Here is a 22717-nt window from a genome sequence, read left to right as displayed (position 1 = left end):
TTCTTTTTCCTTTCTTGCATAATTTAGGGCTCTGTATTTTTTCAGCATAATTTTTTCAGCATAATTGCTTTAAATTCTGCTTTATTTTTTATTGTCTGGAGCTAGGCAGAAATGAAAAGAGATGCATTTCATTGTATGTGTTCTCCAGGATCCCAGGCATGGATGCATGGTATTCAAGGATTATATCTTAAATAAATATTCCCATGATGGAGAACCAGGATTGAAAGTCGCCTTTACTAATTATGCACTACTTTCTATGTATACCTCTGAGGTCATGTCACAAAAATCACCTATTCTGTGTCTCAGGTTCTGGTTACTTGCAAGTAAAAAGTAGTTTTGGGGAGAAGTTCTCGGCAAAACTTAAAGGAGAAATTTCATGGCATGTTTAATATTGACAACTCGTTTCTTGGTTTTGTGATTCTACTGGGTTGGGTAAAATGATTTCCGACCTTCTCTTCTGACCCACATTTGAATTTGCATGTCATCTGAAGCAGCTTAGCTCTTAGATGGGATTACACTGATTTCCTGTGATTTCAGTCAACCTTGATTCCCGTCACAATATATTATTCCTTTTGATAGCTATAACGCTTCAGTTCGTTGGATGATGTCTTCATTGCACCCTTAATAAAGTTGGACTTTTAGTTAATTTTCAACTTGTGTGCACGTATACCGTGACTTAGGTGTTGAGCTTTGCTGACACCCAAATTGTAGGCAAATAAGGCATCCCCATTTTTTAAAAGTTATGTTTGTGACCACTTTTTACTGAGAATCTACAGTTTGAAACTTATCGTTCATGTACCAAATTGGCTTCACCTGGGGTCCTGGGCAACCTTTGCCAGTACATCCACGTGAGGATGGAGGATTTGTCATAAGACTAATGCCATTGGCGTAAGGTGTCCCTATTTTAGGTCCATATTATGTAACAGGGTAATTTCGGTTTGAACATAACTAAAACACCACACTGTTTGCTCATTGTCCTACTATTTCTATTTCATCATGTGAAAGACGAGATTGTTTGACAGTAGAGCAATGACAACTTTCTTGGGTGGAGCAGGTAGATTTAGTGAATATTTATCCAGTTCGCCATGAGGTTTCTCCTTCAAGCATTATCCTACATGGGTATTTGAAATGTTTTACAATATACTGACATAAATGACCCCTCCCCGAAATTAGAGAAGCTTCTAGAGCTTTTTTCCTCGGTCTCTTTTTCTGGTTGTTTCTACTTTGCTTATTTCTTGCATGGCTTTTCCAAGGATGATTCCACGCTAAAAATGCTTGTTATGAAGTGTTGTCTGTTCTAAAAGTTGTCCGGAGGAATCTCTTCTTCTGCCCTTAAATAGTCATTGAAATTGGTGCTGCATTTTCTCCCAACAGGTGGTCCGCTCAGTCTCCTCGATTCGCATAACTGCCACAAGTTTATGTTGCATTCGATTGTGACATAAATTGGTTTATGGAATCTGCAAATTGTTAACAGTGGCGTGTCCCTCTTATAACAATACTCAAAAATAAGAGTAAAAACTGGACTTTTTCTTGTTTTCAGGCTGGTTTATGTATTCTTTCTTCATAAAAGCCTCCCAAAAGACAACTAACAACGTTGTGACTATAAGTGATAATGCTGGAAACGCCATGGGAACACAGCCTGCTATGCAATTACTACGGTTGCTTGAATATTTACCACTTTGATACAGTCTGTGTAAAGTGGGTAGCTCTAGAGAAATATCCCCAAGAATTATGGTGGGTTTGTCACAAAATCGGAATATGTGAAATATTGGCTGGTTGTTTTCGTTCCGTTTGTACATCCTGCCATCATTCCAACTTTTCCTGGTATAGAAACATGTCTTAGTTAAAGACTTTGTGCAGTGCCAAATCTTCAAACACACAATAGATGATGGGAGGAATCCTTGCTATATATCTAACTGCCTATGGTAACATTCCAACCCATAGTTCTTTTACCCCCCATGCCACCTCAATTTGGACCCACCCATATGCAAATCAGTTTTGGACCTACGCCAATAGGAACACTGCAACCCGAACTGCCTGGTCAGGTCTTCCCCGAACCAGAACCTAAGCATCCCAAGCTGGGTTATGCCCTGATAAGGGCTCATCAGTCGGGTATAGTTTGGTTCCTGTGGCAGTGTAAGCACGGGACTCACTACTGATCATACCATTGCCACTTCGGTTGTTACATCAAACGTGCCAAAGGTGTTGGGAGGAATGCTTGCAATACATATAACCACTGGCATTCTAAATCATGCCACAATTTAATTTGGCCGATTTGATTCGTTTTTTTTTTTTTTTTTTACCACAGCCTTAACTAGCTGTATGAATAGTATGTTCCCATACTGTAATAATAGAACATCTCATCTTTTTATCTTGTGAAGCACTTGTATTTATTTTTAATTATGAGTTGCTTAGTGAAAAATTGCGAAGTAAACCAAAACTGCAACTTATTCCGGTCGATCCAAGCTTGATTGCCCTTTACCTTTTTTGCTGCCTCTGGTGCTTTTCTTTTACTGGTACCCTTTGAAGTAGTTTGTTCTTTTATTTAGAAGGGTATATCTACGAACACATTACCAGCTGTCCAGGATAACCGTGTGTTTTAATGTTTTTAATGCAGCCGTAACAGAGCTGTATTGTACCAAGTACAGAGTATGATCCACAATACGATTAGTGATCATACAGAGATGTATACACCTGCAGGCACTCATCTGTCTGATATTTTATTTTCTCTAAACTACCTGGGGATTTAGATTCGTTGCCTCTTTTTTTTTTTTTTTAGGACTTAATCCTATAGTGACCAGCCTAGAGTTCCTTAATGTCATGAGTAGATGTCGCAAATCAGACAAGAAAAAAGCATTTGCTTATGAAGATTTGCTTGAAAAGTACTAAAATGTAACTCGGATGTAAAGGTTTAGAAGCATGTGCCCATGGCTTACTTAGAACCAAGCGTTATCAGTTAATAGACCAACTTTCAGCCATGTATGGTTGTGTTAACACACTGTATCACTGTTTTCATAGCTTGTCTTTAATATACTGGCATTTACATTAAAGGGAGGCAGCTAGTTAATAACACGCAAGCTTTTGAGCCACAGTGCATATAATAACTCCGAATTCGACAGATGCTTGCAATGATTATTAATGGGGATGGCATTTGCCTTTTAATGCACTGCAAGAAGGAATGTAAACCTCAAAAAGTCCAATTTTTATTTTGGTGGATGGAGTTTTTTTTCTGTCTAGTAACCGCTTTGTATATTTGCTGTCCTACCCTATTTACTGCTACTCAGACTGTCTTTGGAGGTTATGACCATCCTCTGTCGCTGTGAGAATATTGAGACATCGGAGGGGGTCCCGCTTTACGTTACAGGGGTTGCACAGGTAATAAAGCTCAAAGCTTCCTAACTTTGCTGTTAATTTCCCTTCTTTCTCCTTGTTTTCATACAGCAACAGCAGAACGGGAATTGAAAACTAACCATTTCCTTCCAGTGGCATATTTAATACAACAGCCTCTTCTCCCCTTTGCTTTCTCTCCATTCTCCTCTCTAGTGCTCGCTTCTAGCAATCAGTTCTATGGGTAATGCACAAGTAAACGTACTTTGAAATCTGGTTCCACATGATCATGGTTGTAAGTAAAAATTGACAATTCTAGTAACTGATGGTTGACTATAAGCAACGCTTCTGACATTTCTCGATAATTCAAGGTCACTTATTACATAATTGTGTCACAGCTACAGGCCCTAGATGTACATAATGGCTGAAACGTCTTTGGGTGTTTCTTTAGCTAGTAGCAGCTCAAGGCCAATAGCAAAATGACAAACCATAAATACAAATAAAAAATTAAACTAAAAATAAAAAATGTAAAATATAGACTTAAACAGTCAATGTTTCCAGATTGAGTTGTGTTTTGTCCTTTTCTGATGACATAAATTTTGTTTTTCCACCAGGGAAGTTAAGCATCTCTAGAGGCAGCATACAGGTTAGATTTAACATTCTTTCTGTTCATTCACTGGCATCCCAGTTAGATTTAACTTTCTCTTTGGCCATACACAGGGACATGTTAGACTGATCTGATTAGAGCATTATTGTGTACACCTTTATTGCCACTGACGGCATCAAATTAAAGTTTTTTTTATTTTATTTTTTATGTGGAAGAGAGTTAAAGAGATTAGTCTAGTCTATGCACTGGAACTATAAAATACGTGACCCTATAACAGAATGAGGGACTCTTCCTTCCTCTGGTGAGTCAATTGTGAACATTATCTCTTATAGTTTTACAGTCTTTTTTTAATCATAAGGAGGTGATGCATAAAAAATATTTTGCTTCAGTGAGTCATTTTTTCCCCCTGTTTAATGTGACATGTTACACTGGTTGGAGCCAACTCTTGTGTGTTCTGCCTGGGCTGAATTTTACATTGTCACTATTCCAAAGTAGATCCAGTTGGCGAATAATTATACACTGCCTCTTAGACACTGAAGTTGGTATCTTACATTCTTAAATTTTCAAATATTCTCAAAACGTGGTTCTTTCCATCTGAATAATTCAAATTGCATTGGCCTATTCACTGTTCTGAACGCTTAATGCAAGAAACATAGATAAACCTGTGTTCAGTAAGTTCCTATAATGCTGGACTTTGCGGGCTGACAGCTTCCTCTGAGTATTTCCATCCTGCTAGCGACACTATCGGTGACATCACCAAGGTACCAGCAAAACGCCACATGCTAGGAGACCACTCATGGCAGTGGTAATCTTTGGGGCAATTTTGTAGGTCACTTTGCGCTTTGTTGCCGTGGTCATTGCTGCTTGGTTCTTGCCGACACATTACTGTGAAGGACAAGTAGAATGGCTGAGTGGCTTAATGCATCCCCTAGCCATTGGGTGACGCTCATATTTGTGGGCCGGGTTAAAATGCATGTCATGCGTTTCTTCCACCTTAGACCCAAAGGAGACAATGGAGGAGCCTCTGGATGGACACTAGGACTTTTGATCACATCACTGGGTCGTCTGCTGTGCCCCTGAAATTTTTTCAGCATGAAGAAATAAACTGGTTAAGGGTAACTTCTGCACTTTATCTAAGAAATAATCTGGTGGAGCCTCCTACCAACTTCTTCATAGCTGGCAAATATTTCAAGTAGGTATAGATGATACTCCACTGGTCATCTGAGATAGAAGACTGATATTGTACGAGTTGATGGCTGCACAGCAAGTCCAATACATGCACACGTTTATTTGCCATCTAAAAGTCTAAATAGTGGGCACCAGCCACCAAAGCGAATGGTCAAAAGATGTGTGCAGCTGCACTAATGAGTAAATGCATCATTGGGGTAAAGGACCCTCTCCTTATGGTTAACATGACTGTTCACAAGGAAACAGCTGCCCAGGACAAGGAACGGGAGCCTTTTGATAAGCCCAATAGCGTTTTCCTGAACAGCATGGGTATTACTGCTCTTTATATTGCATCTCCAGTGATCTATGGTAGCTAATTATTTTGATGGCAGAATTTGAAAATCCCTCAACAGAGCTGGAGTGCAGTTGCTTGAAAGCAGTGCTCTGTTCTGTCTGTAGATGGCAAGGCCATTGATCCCTTGATATTCAACACCAAGACTTAATAAACAAAAGATCCCAATAGGGAAATTAAGTGATCCTGGTGGGCACTTAACTCACTTTTATACATAGGGTACAAATACTGGTCAGAACACGTTCAGATGTTAATGAGCAATACACAGCTTGTTTGTGAAGGCAGGCCGGAAACATGAACCATTCGCCTTCTCCAAGGCTAAAGCAAATGAGTGAATGCTGTTCAGCAATCAGTCTTTTACTGGACCCTTTCGGATCCTTTCAAGACAAACCAGGAGGCGGTTTGGCTATTATCTCTTAAAATCGGTACAGGATCCTTTTAGATCCTTTCAGACAAACTAAAAGGCGGTTTGGTTATTATTTCTAAAAATTGGTACAAATGCAAAACACAAGCTCTGTCTCTCCTTGCATGTGAAGCATTTTCCTTCACGCTTGAACTCTCCCCTCAATTTTCCCTCTCCGGTGCCTTGCTCTTTCACCTTTGATTTTTTTTAGAACCACTTATTTTAACATCAGCTAACTTTGTCGTGTTAGGTGACTTGAACACGCACTTTGAAGACTTAGGCTGCAAACGCGCCCAAACTCTTATTGACGACCTTCAAGCGCTAAACTTAACTGTTCATGTTTCTAAACCCACTCATCAGACAGGGTACCTGCTAGATTCTGTTTTCTGTAATTTCCTAAGCCTGCTTGTACTTCCTGTATTTCCTCTCCTTTGGTCGAATAATTTGGCCGTGCCTTTTGTGATTATCTTCTCTCTGAACACTTAAAAAGAACTAAATAAACATTAGCCTATGGCTAGGAACTGGTTGAAGTTAAATATAAATGCCCTTAACAATCAGCTGAAAGACTCTGCTCCCCTTCTTGTGGGTGATATCATGACTGATCAACCTTTAGTGGAGGAATGGCTGCACAATTCATCAGACACTGTTGTCCCGCTAAGCGTGAGGTGCTCTGCCAGGCTTCATCCACCAGTGCCATGGTATACTGAGGAATTAAAGACCCCAAAAACCAGCTGTAAGAGGTTGGAAAGGCTCTGGCAAAACAGTTATGATGAAAAGGAGAAACATAAATGCAACTTGGCACTAAGGAACTATCACAGCTGCTGTATAGCTGTTTGGGCCACTGTTTTTGCCCATCAGATTACTTCAGCACCCAACTGCTCTAGGATTTTATTTAAAATAGTCAAGGGGCTATCCGAGCCAGGTTGGACAACCGGGGTCTCGGCCCTATCACAGGCCGACTGTGGAAAAACTGACTTCCTTCTTTGTTAGCAAATTGCAGTATATACAGACTTCCCTGCTACAAGATAACCAAGACTCGTCTAAAACAGTCTTCATATCGTCACCTGCTGCAACTATTCTGAATCTGTGCACACTCTCTGCTACTAGATATGCTTTGACTATCTGGGATAGTCTCGATCTACCTGCATTCATGTCCCTGATTTGAAACCATTAAATCAGGGTCTCCAAAGGATTAATTTCCTTCGGCAAAGCTTTGCCTTCTTAATTCTGACACATTGTCTGCCTTGGTTAATCTTGTCAATGGCTCACTTCAACAGGGCTTAATTCCTCTGGAGTGGAGGCATGAGAGGGTTCTCCCCTTACTAACAAAAAAAACAAAAAAAAAAGCTAGTATAGATCATGATACCTTGTCTAACTACATACCTATCTCCCTGCTTCCCATAATGTCCACGATTCGTGAAAGAGATGTCTGTAAACAGCTTCCTGTCTTTGTAGAGTCTCAAAAACTCCTTCACAATTTTCAGTTCGGATTTAGAACAGGACAAAACACCGAATCTGCCCTGTTGAGTGTTACTGAACAGTTGAGAAAGCTATTGGACAATGGTGAGACAGCAGCACTGATTTTTCTTGATTTCAGTGCGGCGTTTGATATGGTGTCTCATGCTGCTCTTGTATAAAGGTTAAGGCAGTTGGGGATCCAGGGAAAAGTTTTAATGTGGTTCTCCTCCTTTCTTAGTGATCGCTTTTATCAGGTTTTCTCCAAAGGAGTCCTGTCTAAACGGCATGCTCTGACTGCGGGAGCCCCACAGGGATCAGCCTTAAGTCCAGCCCTCTTTATCATTTATGTGCGGCCCTTGTTAGAGCTGGTAGAGCAGATGGGTGTCACAATTTTGTCCTAGGCTGATGATACTCAGGTCATCTTTTCCCTATCATCCTCTCATGAGCACAGTTCCATTGCTACCTGGATGAGCAATAATTCGCGGAAGCTAAACGGCAGTAAAACTGAGGTGTTAATTTTTGGCAAAAATCCCAGTCTCTGGGGCCCGCAACATTGGCCGTTGACATTGGGGGAGATTCCCTCGCTGGTAACCAAAGCTAAGAACTTAGGCTTCCTTATCGATAACAAGCTTTCTATGAAGCCACAGGTAGCCGGGACCTGTTTCGCTACCTTGAAATGGTTACGCAAATTCATTTGGATGCTCCCCCTGAATGCTCAGAAAACCGTGGTCCAGGCGTTAATTCAGTCTCGTCTGGACTATGAAAATATCCTTTATGTGGGGGTTGAAAAGGCATCCGTGAGGTAGCTTCAAGTGGTACAGAATGTGGCGTTAAGATTAATTTATCGACTTCTGAAGTCTGCCTCTGTGACCGCACTCTGCTGTGGATTACACTGGTTGAGGTAGAAAAACGCATTGAATTTAAGGCCTTATGCTATGTTTTCAAGGCCAGAATGGGAACTGCCCCGCCTACATTTCTGACCTGATCAAAACATACCAACTGACTCGGAACCTACCCTCCAGCAAACTTTCTCTCTGCTGCATATCCAAATTTAAACTTACTTGCATGGAAGGCTGTTTGTTCTCTACAATAGGCCCTAAGCTCTGGAATACCCTATGTACACAACTCTGGATCTCTACTTCTTTGAGTATCTTTCAGAAACAGCTGAAGTCATGGATGTTTTAATCTTCTGTGGCAAGTTCTCCTACCTGTGACATACAGCACTGGGAAACCCTGTTTGGGTGGGTGTTTGCGCTTTATAAGTATTGAATAATAATATTAATAATAATGATTTGGACAAGAACCAAAAATCCACCATAGACATTTTCCCCTGAAATGTTTTTGGATGACTGGCTGTGCTAGACGTTGGATTTGTTGTCCGTTTACCAAAGCTTTCCGCATCAAACGGGCCATAGTATACATCTTGAAAGAACCTAAGGAGGTCGAAACCTTTCTGCCATTCCATACACTGGTGCAACAGAAGAGTAACCAAAGGAAGCTACAGAGAAACCTTAATTCTCTGAAGGTTGGATTGAGTGGTTGCCTTGGAAAAAGGAGAACATATCCTCAGTCACCTTAGTTTCCAAAATTGGAATCTCAGCCTAGAATGTTGTAAAAGGCTCCTTTCCGGCCAAGAACATTAGTCACAAAGGAGATTGCGGATCATCTCTGAAAATTGGCTTTTGTCAGGGCTAAACTTTATCTAACAGTGTGTTTTGCATTGTATCTAATGACTGGTCTTAGTAGGGGCTGACCTGATGAGTGTGTCACTTGGTGGCCTGATTCAGCCCTCTTCTCCTTGTTCTCCCAGCTTACCTTGCATATACAAACCACAAATCTCCATGGGCATAGCATTTACGATTGCCTGATTTCTGTGCAATTTCCCCTTCATGCCCCTAATTCCAGTGTTGGTCATCAGCTAGAAATCAAACAATTGCAAGATGATCCTGTTGGCCTTGCCACCGGGCCTGTCATGCCCTGCTTGTAATTGACACATCTAATACACAGAACACGTGGCAGATGTCACTTCAAGTACTAAGCAAGATGGGTCTATATGTGCTTAGTTTGAGTGTTACCACTTAAGTACCTCAGAACCATAGGAGTCTTGGTGCTTGATCCTTGTGCTCCTCAACACCATATTGTCTCTCGTCTTTTTCATCTGCTGCAGTCTAGCACACAAGATCCATGCAAGTTTATTCATCATCAGTATCGACATAGAGTGGGCTTCCAAATTTCATAGAGAAAAATATATTTTAAGGAGTAATTAAAAGAAACCACCTGGCCAGCTGCCACTCTAAGCCAATATACTTGACTCTTCTGCATGCATGTTCTGTCTTTCCAGCTCTTAGTTTACCATTTCTTTTTCCTCTCTGCATCTTCCTTCATGAATCCTCCTATACTTAGCTGCCTTGCAGCAAAGTATACCTCCGAACAAGTTACAGATGATTTATTACATTGTAGGCTGTGGACACCACAGCTTGATGCAGATTGAATTGAACTGTCCTTACACAGAGAATACTAGTTGTCGGGAGAAATATTGTTTCTGAGTAAGTAATTTGTTCTACTGTGCTCCCTTGTAGTCCGATTAGTCCCAACTTTGTTGCTACATTGTAGCCAAAAACCGTGCCATCTTGAAATCTGAGAGACCCATTGTTGCCAGTCAGGTAGAAAAACTACATAGTTACGCACCTTTTATTGGAGCCTACAATTGGTGTGACCAAAACATTCTACCCTGCCAATCCTGAACTATTTTAACTGGACAGTTGTGGAGTGAAGATGGCGATTAGACATCATCATTTTCACACATGTTGAGCAGCCTTAAGTTCTAGGATTCTACTTATTGTATGTTGCTCTTTAGGTTCCGGTACCTGTGGTCTTTTCTGTTCCATAACAAGTGTTTACTAACCCTCCACTCCTCGCACCAATAGTCTTGGGAGTAGTGGAATTCAAACCTTTCCTACTTTACCTTCAAAAAAATCTTAAACCGAATAGTGAGGAAAAGATCAGTAAATATGGATAAGAGCTTATTAGCCACCAGATCGCACTCCTGGATGGTAATAAACGAGTATAAACTCTTGAAATATCAGCCATATCTGGAGGCTGGGTGAACAAAGTCAGAGAAGAACCTTTTGATCAAAATATCGATTTGGCATTCTTCCCGGTGGTGCCCATCTAGTCCCGTGGGAGCGCCCTGCAACAATCCCTCAGTGCAGGTTGTGTGGCCGTGGTCAAGTAGATATAGTTCATTTGATCTGTATTTGTAATGACCTACGAAATAAACGCAAATCTCTATTGAAGGCAGCATTCAATCAAAGGACAATACGGTCTTGCAGGCAAGCGGCGATTGCCTGTTTTAAACCCTCGGACGTTGTTCTGAATGCTAAATTTACGCTTAATATAAAAAAAAATTATTAATACAAGTTCATAATTAGTATAAATATAATAAGTCTTCATACAGAATTTACGGAATTATTTATTTTTTATTCCATATAGTATTTTAGAGTTAAACCCACAAGGGTACGGTTAATTTGTACTTACCTCGGAATAGGAGGTACTTATTAGAAAAATCCTTAAACTATATTATCCTTATGCACATTAAAAATTTATAGTAGACACCCTGGTCTGTATATATTTTGTTTTAAATAGAATGATGTGATGTATTGGTTTTTATTAACTATGCATTAAAAAATAAACTTGAACTACGAACCCTCCACATTAAAGATATTTCGGTTTTGTTTGAAGGAAAAAAAAAACATTTTCAGTAAGTCGTGTTTTCTTAGGCAAATTTAATCTGTCAGCGTTTTGCATACTTCGATAGCCAAATAACATGGCATGTACTTTAAGTTCCAACCCTTTTCTGTTGGAAAGGAGTGAAACAGGACCACTCCATAAAACAAAATAAACGTTCCAGTAGCAATAACGTGAGTTGATTTTCATCAAGAAGGATGGGGTGATTCTTTCTGTTTAATTGAAGGACACTTCTTTGTTCCCAGAGTGAATTGGTTATGTCTTAAAAGGGGTTATTTCTGTAGTATATGGATGTTGTTTCTGTTTTTTTTTTTTTTTTTCTCATTAGCTCTCTCGACCACTTAAGTGCTATTTTGTTTTAGTTGCCCAGCATTTCAGAATGTTTTCTTTATTGTGGATTGTTTAGTGACTACCTAAGTTGCTTTAGCAAAGGGTTCTCCAGCCTTTTCTATAATAAGAGCTACCAATATTCAGTTAAAATTGTCCAGAGTGAATAACATTGTTAGTGTTGTAATAGTGACCACATCAGACAAGATACAATAGTGGCTGCTCAGTTGTGATGGAATTTTTAAACCCATTTCGCTCTTACTTAGTCTTGATTAGAAAGATAACTCGCTTAACAGAAATGTAATTTTAGTTGATTTTCTGTAGTGTAACATTCACATTGTTATGGAGGTGGAATAGACTAATAAGGTTTACAGCTGGTGAAGATTTATTTAAAACTGAAAGGTCCAAGTTATCGTAAGATAGTGTATTGAAATCTCCTTTCTTCTCTCAATAGATGTATAGGGAAGGTCAAAGCATTATTTAAAACCTTGCAAACACGTGCCTAACTATAATCTGCCACCATTTTAAAGTTGTCATTGTGCATTACCCATTGTGAACTGTGGAGTGGTGATAAAAGCAAATGGGAGCTGAAATGCTGATCTCAATTACCAGGATACATGCAAACGTTTTACGTTTTTTGGCAGGATTTCCTTAGAGATAATGACGTTACAGCCCCGGTGTGAGGACGTAGAGACGGCAGAGGGGGTTGCATTAACTGTCACAGGTGTGGCACAGGTACTGTAACAACAAAAAACTAATTTTGGGAATGCATGCGACTTCCTTTCTTCATATTTTCTTTCCTGTTATGAAAACTGTTAAGATATTATAGGAATTATCTGCTTCCGTAGATTAATGAGTTTTCATTTCATTTTAACAGCATTGCATCCTCAGTAGCAATTCCAGTGTTTTTCCGGTTATTTTCAGACATGTCGATACAGTTTTTCTGTTGACTCCACTCCACGCAGCTGCTTTTCTACCCTTGCTTAAGTTGGGTTAAGTGCCGTGCATATATTTTGTGTCTTTTAATATAGAGAGGAGTGATTTTAGCAATCTGATATTTGAAGGAAGCGTTGACAATGCCAATAGATCAGGTTTATAACTTGGAATGACTTTTCACTCACTGGTGAGTTTAGACTCTCAACTTCCCATACAGGCACTCTGTCATTCAACCATACAATCAAATATCCATTCATGCTCTTGCTGACTCATTTATATACATATACACACTCACACAAATAAAAGTATAAAAAAGAAAAAATCCTGCAAAAATTAAATGTGGTGGGAATGTGCTTGCATTAAAAAAAAAAAAAAAAAAAAAGCCAAAACTTGCAGTGGGTTGTCGTCTTGGAATGCTACTGTGCATGGTGTATCAAAATTCAAACATTGCTGCTACTTTTGAAGCAGTGCGTCACCTATCTTGGAAAGGTAAAATAATAATACATTATGCCCAATACTATTTGTTAAAAATAATAAAATAAAAAACAAAATCAACATGTAAAAAAGGAAAGGAAAGGCTCCCTATAAAATGGAAAATATAAGACTAAAAACAGGCCCATTAGGCTAACACTACAGTGCACCGAGTTTCAGATGAATGTGCTAATGCGCTTAGGCAAGGTACCTTCTCTCACAGGGTAATAGACTTGAAGGAAGTGGGCGGACCCATTATCCCATGCTCTGTATTGTCACGGGTGGAAACTGAATGTGAATGACACTCAACCAAACAACAGTTGAAGGAGTCTGACTCAGATTTTCTCTATGTATGTATAAATGACATTTTGTTTATTCTAGTTATTTATTTTTTCAACAAAAACCTTGCAGGCAGCTGGTAAGAGAAGTAACAAATTTGCACTTCTGAGCTCATGTTTATCTTCGGGTCTCTTGGCTCTAGAGATAGTATGTGGGCCTGGAAATAAGTCTAAGTGACTAGTAAATGAGACATGCCTTCAGTTCTTTACAAAAGCAATATAATGATAACAGTAAGCAATTCCACAGCTTGGAGGCCAGAACAGAGAGAACTCTACCTCCCGTACGAGTCCCTTCAAATTGAAGAACCAGTGCCATAGGATTATTGCATGTTAATTGAAGGGAGCATGAGGGAATACATTGCAATATACATGTTTGAATGGGAGGGGCATAAGTATGTTATTTTTCTATCTTTGTGATTTCCTAAACTTATTCTGACTCGATGTAGAGCCCGAAGAAAATGCTGTAACACATGTAGACTTCAGTATGCCTGTTGTCAACATCTTCAAAGTCTAGTTGCCTTGGCTGCTAGTTCATCAGTGTATGCAAGTCAAGAGGCTGTGTAGTGTGAGCAGAGCATCTCCTGGCATTGGTACAGCATTCCTTACTTACATGTACCAACATTATATTCTTTGATAAAATCTCAAATCAACAAACGTGCTTAACCAGACTTTAAGAATATCACTGTTAAAATTGTCTATTCTTAATCCAAAAACGCAGCCTAACTTCAGGCCAATCCTCATCCCAGGGATAACAGTTGTTCTCAAAATGGAGGACAAAGCACTTCTCTGGATTGCTGGAACCGATCAACCGACTCAGTAAATTGCAGTTATTATTGTATACCCTTTGAGAAACTCAAGAAAAGACTGGACCAGAGTCATAACTGTGCTTTGAAAAAAAACGTAATTTCTGTGACCACACTATGCAGATGTCACTTGTAGTGTGCATAGCCTGAGTAATGGCACCCCAAATAGAAAGAGAATAGGTTTTGTTCTGGTGACATTAGCCCAATCAGTTGTTTTTCAAGTAAAGTGAAAATCCTTGTGTTCCTATTGAGATTCCTGAATAAGGGGTAGACCAGAATTTCCTTGGTGGTGCACTTCTGATTGGTAGCTGACTCAGAACACCCTCATTCTAACCCATTTGTGAATTGGAATCTGCTTCTCTCACATGCAGCAAATTCCTTATGCTGGATATTTTCCCTGGGTCTTTTATACTGTTGCTTTCCTCCTCCACTCACTTATTCCTTCAGCTTGGGCCACAAAGCTGTGGCTTTATGCCAATAAAGTTATACTATTGGCTATTCACATCTTAGGACCCCATAACTTTTGCATCTTGTGTTTGAAGAACAACCATCCAGTGAACGTCTTCGCATGCTGTCATCTATGAGGTATCTTCGGTCCTTAGGCACGCAATATCTTATTCCTACCTGACCCAGTTATCACATTCCAGGGAAGAGGCATGAAGGGGAAAGAAGTTGAGGGCTACTAGAGAACCAAATACTCCCCTTCTCCTAAGACCCTTGTACACCATGAAGTTGATATCAGCTTCTTGATTGAGTGTGATGGTCCATAGCCCCTGTTAAGTCAAAGGTTTTTGCAAGAAACTGAGCTTTAGATCCACTGAATTGAGACGTGAAGCCATCTTGCCTCTGTGGGTGCAGTGGCGAAGTGTTAATTCTCTCAGGTGACTCCTAAGACTTGCATCATGTGGTAATACATAGCTCCCCTTTGTATTGCTTTGCAGTTCCAGCTTAATTAGGTAGGCTTCTTACTCCTCCTCCACGTTGGTGGTTGTACACAGCTCCTGCATTATGCATTTGGGATTTGAAAGAGAGAGCGAGAAAGACCCCCATCCAACAGAGAACCTTGGTACAGGAAGTGCAGAAGGCAGGCCACCTCAAGCACACAGTCAATCAGCATACTTCAGTAAGTCTCCTGGACCAAAAGGCATTGTAAGCCGAGCACTAATAAGCCCTGGCCCCTGCTGTACTATCCTTCTTAGATACCAAGGCACTCAAGTCCTATTGGGAGACATCAAAGATGTTCATTCCCAATGAGTACATGACTCCTCTGCCTCCACTTGTAATGCGTTTTATAGACTAGCAAGAATTGCCACTGGTCCCCCAACTGAGCTGCAGTGTTGACAGAAGCCCTGCCAGCACAGGTGATCCATCTCCTCAGGACTCTGTCTCTGGTATTCTCTTCCCTAGTTCATTGAGTACTATGTACAGAAGGCATGCTTTGTTTTCTATTTTGACGGAACCAGGGAACTTTTTTTGGACCTTCGGTTACCATATTCTGAGGAAGTGGCTACTAAAGCTTTTATTTGCAGATGGCAAACGTTATGCATCATCAGCTCTTGTCATGGTGAAAGCCGTGACACTGGATGGACCTAAACGCCCATGGCTAAGGCAACATCAGTGCTGTTCTCCAGCAATATATCTTTTAGAGACATAAGCCAGGCAGATGCTTGCGGGCCACCCTGCAAGCATTCTGTTGAACCTACATTCTTGTGACCTCAGGATATCCCTGGAATGTTGTCCGGTTTACACCTGGTACCAGATTCTTAATTTCTTCTCTTCCACTCTTCTTAGCTACAAAATATTCGGTGGTAAAAGTCGACCAGGATGAGATGCCGAAGACTTGAAAACCCTCACTGATGTACGTGGCATTCTTCATTACTGGGTTTGGTTGGGGAGGCATAGTAGTCTTGAAATCTCAACGCCCACAAGTTATCAGAGCGTTTGATGGAGTTCTTTTAATACAAATACCCTTAATTATGTGGAAGATGGTTCTTATACTGTATCCTCCTAAAGGCATTACAATAAAATTACCTTGAGATGAACAAAAATGATAGTTTCTTACTCTTCCCACCAGTAAGGTTAAAACACGAGAACTGGGGACACTGTAGATAAGTATTGCCCATAAAGTCAATGTTTTTCTTCCTACAGACAGCGTCCAGAAAGGGCCAGAGACATTCGCCAGTGCCAAAACAGAAGGAAGAGGGCCCTGTATCGCTCAAAACGCCTTAACCTAACTAGGTGTATGAAGGTGTTTGTGGTTAGTTAGTGTGAGATATAATTATACTAAGCAATATATTTACATCCCTTTTGAATTCTACAAGGTTTTAAAAGTACCTCATGTGATACGGGGCGCTCGAGATTCTAAATGTGTCAAACCATCATCACTAGAACCACCAGGTCAGCTAACCAACTGCACTGGCACCGGTTCCCAAATGGTACTAAGAAATGGACCATGATGTAGAACTAGCATAAAGTTACCTTAATGATGATTCACTTCCTCTTCATCCTCTGTCATAAAGGAGCAGTAGTCAGGTGCATATACAGGCAGGGTTGGGTTTGTGTAGCACATGGAATACACATTCGCCTTTCCAGCGCCCAAAGGTTTTCAACTTTTTTGCTTTAGGCCTGGTAAGCATGTTGTCTCCTACAGATATGTTCACTCTTGCTCCAGCTACTTAGAAAACTGGAGAGCACGTCTGTGGTATTGGGAGAAATTGCCTTAATGGTACTCCTGGTTCTTTTAGTACTTTGTCTTCTGCTTTGAGAACATGCACTCTGCCATAGAATAACCATGATTGGATCTGTGTAGAAATTATTTGCGCCACTTGGGCGGGGTGACCAGTCTAATGCCCAAATGCAGTGCAGGAATTGTGACCACCAGAAATATCGTTAAGGGGACGTCCCCATTTTCTGTCCATCTTTGCCTGCACATTCAACCTGCATTTATTTGTTGACTATTACTGCACACATTCTCTCCTTTTTAGAAAACATTTTCTTCTGAAAAGTACGCTTAATACTGAAGCTTACTATATCTCTCTCTTGTCAGCAATTCAGTTATCAGTATTTGTGGATTTCTGCATACATTTCAGTTGAATACAGTATCATATTTTAGTCACTTCTTGACAAAACTTTGCAGTCTAGAAGTGCAGTGTCCAGAAGCACTGCTGCTTTTGAGGTCAAACTGACGCATGGCTGTAATGAGTTTTGGCCATGGTATCATGCCTGTAAATCTGTTAATGTTTCTGCGGGATGATCGGGTATCCTGCCAGCCCATTAGCGCTAAGGTTTTTAATATTATAAGCATTTGTATAGTGACTTCTATTATTAGTATTGTACCAAAGCATTTTGTTACGCTGGACGACCTTATCACAGGGTCTCTTATTTCCATCAAACAGTTGTTTGGCCATGCACTGCCTTGCCATGGGAACTTTACATGTAGTTTCCTCTTTGACTTTAATTGTAAATCTTGTAAAAATTAATAGTTTTTTGTGATGTGGAGATGTTAAACTGTGGATTATGCACAAACTTCTCAGACAATATTGAAAGGTAACGACTTCAAACCAGTACACCACCAGTAAAGAGTAAAATATTGCATATGTTTTAAACAGATTCAGTCATTAGATGTCCAATTGTATACTTAATGCATTTTGTATTTTATATACTGTGCAGACGTTGTGTAGGTGGGGGTATAAAAAAAAATATTAGCACTCCTATAAAGAAGGGTTGGGAATGTGCAGAGATGATGCTGGTGACTTTGCCTTAACTGCACCTTATATTTTACCTGTTGAAAAACGGCCTTGATTGTCATTTCTTTAGCTCTGTGTTAAGCTGCAGTGTCTTCTGGCCCTCTTCGTATTATACATTGGACTCCTTAATGCCATTTTCATACTTAGTCCATTCATGTAGAATCTTGTTAATCTCAGTTGGGGAGCCCAGTAGCTAATTTTCTCGTTGGATTGGCAGCTCAGGGATAGCAATCAAAATCACAAAGAACATTTAAAATTCTACTGCTTTTTAGGTTGTTTCATTACTGGTAAGTAATCGTCTTGTAAACCCACATATTATTGTGTCCTAGTTTCCACTCTTACTCATGTGCTCTCGTTCCAACATAAGAACACACAAGAACCCTTTTGCACAACACTTCGAAGCAAATCAAAGCTTGGGTCGTGTACTGCACTTACCAGCCTTGTTGTCCTGTGTTATTTCTGGTTTACTTTAGATTAAGACTTTTTCAGAATGGAGTTCGATGGTTTGTTTTTGGGATACTGCACAAATCCCCTAAACGCTCCTTTCCGCTTCTGAGAACATAAGTGCTTTTTTTTTTATTGAAGACATGGCACTTGTGTAAGATTATTTTCGCTTTTTCTTCAGTAAACTTAAATCTCATTCCACCATATTCAAAGAATCTCCGGACTGGGTTTCTGACTTTCTGATCTTTTTTTTTTTTCTTTTCCTAATCATCCTTGCAGTTCCCAGAGCCAAAATGCTCCATGCATACTGCAAGTGCTTCGCAGATAAGTCATTGGTGAATCTTTTGTACTAGGGTAAGGACATTTTCAACGTTCATCTGGCCCAAGAGAGTAATTTGTTGCAAGAAAGCGAAAGGCAATCCAGTCGCATTTCACACCCAACAGCTGCTGATGTTGAATTTTTCCCTAGATGTAGTACCCTACCGGGGAGAGAATGTCTGTTAACTGATGTTTGGCTACTGTTTCCATCTTACCAGATCTGAAAGTTCTAGCACCTGCAGTATTTCAATTTTGAGGTGCTGCACATGTTCATGTCTATTTATTTTTGTGGTATTCATCACGGTGGTTCTAGCTCCATGGTCCCATTGGACTGTCTTTCATGAGTTTCACAGTGTCTAGTACCTCACATAGGGACCAACGTTTGTTGGCAGTTGATACTGCAGCTCTCCCATATCAGGTTAGGAGTAGGGGCTAGCTATACTGAATAAGCCATAGCTAAAAGAAGGTCAAATTCAGTAACTTGATCCCAATGTGTGCCTAGTTGCCTGTAGTCTTAGATTTGGAATTTTTCAGCTAACTGTATTTCTAAATTCCATTCCATGTAGATGTCGGTTATGCTTGGAGTAACTCGTGGTTATTTCCCAGATCCACAGAGTGCACAGGGACACATAGGGTATTTTTTCAGCTGTAATTTTCAAAGTTATCAGGGATGTTCTGCTGTAAAACTGCACACCTGGGATAGATTTCAGTACAGAAGAGCAGAATAAGGGAGGAGCTGAAGATACAAACCTGTGTTCCTCAGGCACCTTTGAGACCAGAGAAAAGTTCCCACGCTTTGTCACTGTTTTTCACCCAACACCAGGAAGTGTGCAAATGACTCGGTCAGGTAGGGCTGGTGAGTGATTTGTAGGTGAAAAATGCACCATTTAAATGTTAACTTTGTGACACTACTATCGTTGGAAAGACTTCTAAAAGGTTTTCAGTCTGTTTGCTAATGGACAGTGTCGAAAATGCATTTCAATTCTTTGGTATTAAAAGATTTTTTACCCTTGAAAGAAAAGCCAATGCAAGCATTATGGTAAAGTAGCACAGCCTGAGACTGCCAAGTCTCATCCAGGGGCTTTTTAAGAAGAGTTTGAGGAAAAATCTCAAAACAAGATTGGGGGGGATTAGTAGGGAGTACCTACAGTCCATGGTAACTTATGAAAACAAAGAAGCCATTTGCCATTTCATAAACTTGAGGGCACAAGTTCTGAAGCTCATGTGCTTGAAAGGAATCCATATAATCTCACACTCCATAGGGCAGACTTCCCAAGGATTCAGGTACCTGCAAAAACAAAAAAAATCCCACTCATCTTGAAGGCAGTTTTAATTTTGGCGCCTTTGACGTACGCATGCACACTACTCTGCTTGAAGCATGAACCTGAAAAGACGACTTGACCACTGCCTATGGATTTGCCTTCAAAGCAGTTTTGCCCTCCAGATGAGGTTAAAAGAGGCTTTAGCATTGTGTGAAGACCAAGCCTAAAAAAGTCTTTCATGATGCAAATGATGTAGGACAGAGGATCGGATTTGAAGAGATGACTGTTTGACCTCAACAAACTGAAATTGGAGTCACAGCACAGAGGTGCAACATGCATCTCATAGTTCAGACACTGAGCATCACGGGATATATCAGCGACAGATAAACATTTATGCTGACGCAGACTGATATCACATTTTGTCATAGCAACCTTAACATTCTTGAACATCGGGGCAACAATAAATGAAAAGAAAGCACACTTTGGAACCTGCTGTTTCTTATGAATTGAAGTCATTTTCCATTCAGTCCACTACTTGAAACTTACTGCACCAGCTTCCACTACTTGGTTACATTGGCCTGGCATCAAAGAGGATTCCAAAGGTGAAGAGCAGATAGGGGAGAAATAAAACAATGCATGCTTCAAATATTAGTTACCTTCCCCTGAAGGTGGAGGTTTTGATGCTTAGACTAGAAGTCGGAGAGAGTCGTTTTAAATGGTTGGAAGGTATACCGGCTGAAGAAAGGCAAGAAAATTAAAGTGGAAGGAGTGGTTTATGGAAGATTTTGGGTGTCATTCCAAATAAAGAAGAAAATTGGGAGAATCAATCATATGGACTTGGGATTGGTGGATTGCGCAGGGAAAATGGTGAAGATGGATATTTTGCCCAAGAGCCAGAGGGGGTTGAAACGTCGACTATGATGCTTTAGCCTGGGTTACTTTGATGGCGAACGCAGTTGTGGATGCAATCCTGTTTAAAATAACACTGGGATTCAATATAGAAGAAGGAATAACCAACAGACTGCCATATAGATTTGTAAGTATTTTCTGGATTGGTGTAATGGGAGATTATTATCCTTTTTCTTTTTTTTCTTGAATCACGAGCACTTGTTTCATTCGCACTTTGTTCTGTCCCTTTTTCTTCATGTTATGACGGAGGATTGTATATATATATATATATATGTGTGTGTGTGTATATATATGTGTGTGTGTGTGTGTGTGTGTGTGTGTGTGTGTGTGTATATATATATATATGAGGAAAGTTTATATTTTGTTTAAATAATACAGGATGTTCTCCTAAATGCTGCATATGTTGAAATGAGTGATGGGATTGTTCCTGGTTATAAGTGGTCCCTAGGGGGGTCCTTGTTGTTTTTGTAATAAAGTCTACCCAGACCCCTCGGGTTTTCTTGGGTTACCCTCTGTGGCTAGTAAAATATGCTATCAAAGGATCTCCCTCCGTGTCTTATTGTACAGGGTGCATCTTTCCTCAGTTGGGTAACAGGTGGAACATGAAGATGAGGATTTCTTCATTAAAAAATGAGGATAAAGAACCCTATTCGAAATTGTACCCATGTTGAATATAATCTTGTAATCCCTTATAGAGAATTCCATATGTCCACTCAAAACACAGTTGTGGACTGCATGTGTGGAGAGAGCATGTAAAGCAGCTCCACATGACCCAGTTTACATTGGAAGCCATATTCATCTAGACACTGATTGTGCATTCAAAACAACCACCTTCTCACTCAAGGAACAACTAATTGGCATATCTGGACAAGGAAGGTATGGCGTTCGATGTGACTTGTTGAAGTGTAGATTCTGGGGTAGGTATGAATTGGCAAATTGCAAACCCAGAGTGCTGTTAAACCTTACTGTTGGGAAACAATGTAGGAATTGTGCCAACATATTTTGGAACAGCACAGGAAAAAGCTACAGTAGCTAATCATACATATAAAATCTACACATCATGTTGTTTGAAGGGGAACACTAGGTTTGACCGAAGGACGGCAATTCACTGTTAAAATTAGTTGGGAGACAGTTTAGGGATACTACAACTTTCTCTCTATAAGAGCTATTCACACACTAAATGCCTGGGAACATGACTGTAAAGCGGTAGCTTTATCAGTCCAACAACAGCAGGGGCCTCTGTAGTGGCAGCCTCAATAGTACTTTTGGGGTCATTTTTGATGCAGTACCATGTCAAAGGCTATATGACCTCAAAACAGAATATCTTCATCTTACCCAGACAGCTTAACATCGTTCAGGGATAAAAATTCTGTCTCATTGATGGGTGTGTCCACCGTTGGCCAATTTTCGCTAACGTTCACCAGAACAGGAGAGGAACAAGGCTCACTCATCTCTGTTCCTCAGGGCTGCCGCATCCTTGCATGTCTGCAATGCATAAGATTATATTCCTCCCTCAGACATGGAAGATTGTCCATGGAAGTCATGTCATGGAAGTGAATATTCAATTTATTTTCCAGTTCTCAAGATGGATGGAGATTGTATCTGATCCCAGATCTAAAGTTGTTGTACAGACATGTCAAAAATCCATTTCAAAATGACTTTGTTGGGGGTCATTCGTCTAAAGCAGGCAAGACACTACGACAGCACTAAAGTTCTGCTTCTATATCCTAACGCATGTAGGGCATGACTAAAAAAATAAGATTTGTGATGAGTGACAAAAATGCCCAGTTCACAGTTCTCACATTTGATATAAATGAATCTCTTTAACTGTTCTCTACATGCTTGACAGCTGTGTCAGCACACCTGCTTCATCAGTGCATTCATGCATTTCCTTATTTGGACAGTTGTTTAGTTCAGGGAACACCATTTATAAATGTTGAGAGCAAACTATTTGACTTTTCCTCAGTTTGTGTAAAAACATCTCTTCATCATCTACAAGTCCTGAACATTTTGGAGGCATTCCTCTTTTCTGCAACAGTAAGACCTCCTTAATTTCTGAAACTGGTGGTTCTTTAACAGCCAGCAGTGTCTTTGATCATGAG

At 40.2% G+C, this 22717-nt stretch overlaps 1 protein-coding gene across 2 annotated transcripts in view; it reads left to right on the top strand.

Moving 5' to 3' along the window:
* Nucleotides 1–22717, top strand: part of FLOT2 (flotillin 2) — a 321407-nt gene that overhangs the window by 60133 nt on the left and 238557 nt on the right. The window contains exon 3 of one of the 2 annotated variants that reach the window (XM_069226210.1): nucleotides 3285–3375. In XM_069226210.1, coding sequence (XP_069082311.1) covers nucleotides 3285–3375 — 91 coding nt within the window. Of the gene's footprint in view, nucleotides 1–3284; nucleotides 3376–12032; nucleotides 12124–22717 lie in introns of both variants that reach the window. The other variant, XM_069226209.1, reaches the window with a different exon arrangement.

Source organism: Pleurodeles waltl, chromosome 3_1 (assembly GCF_031143425.1).
Source record: "Pleurodeles waltl isolate 20211129_DDA chromosome 3_1, aPleWal1.hap1.20221129, whole genome shotgun sequence".
Taxonomy (NCBI): Eukaryota; Metazoa; Chordata; class Amphibia; order Caudata; family Salamandridae; genus Pleurodeles; species Pleurodeles waltl.
This window is presented reverse-complemented; position numbering and strand designations above follow the sequence as displayed.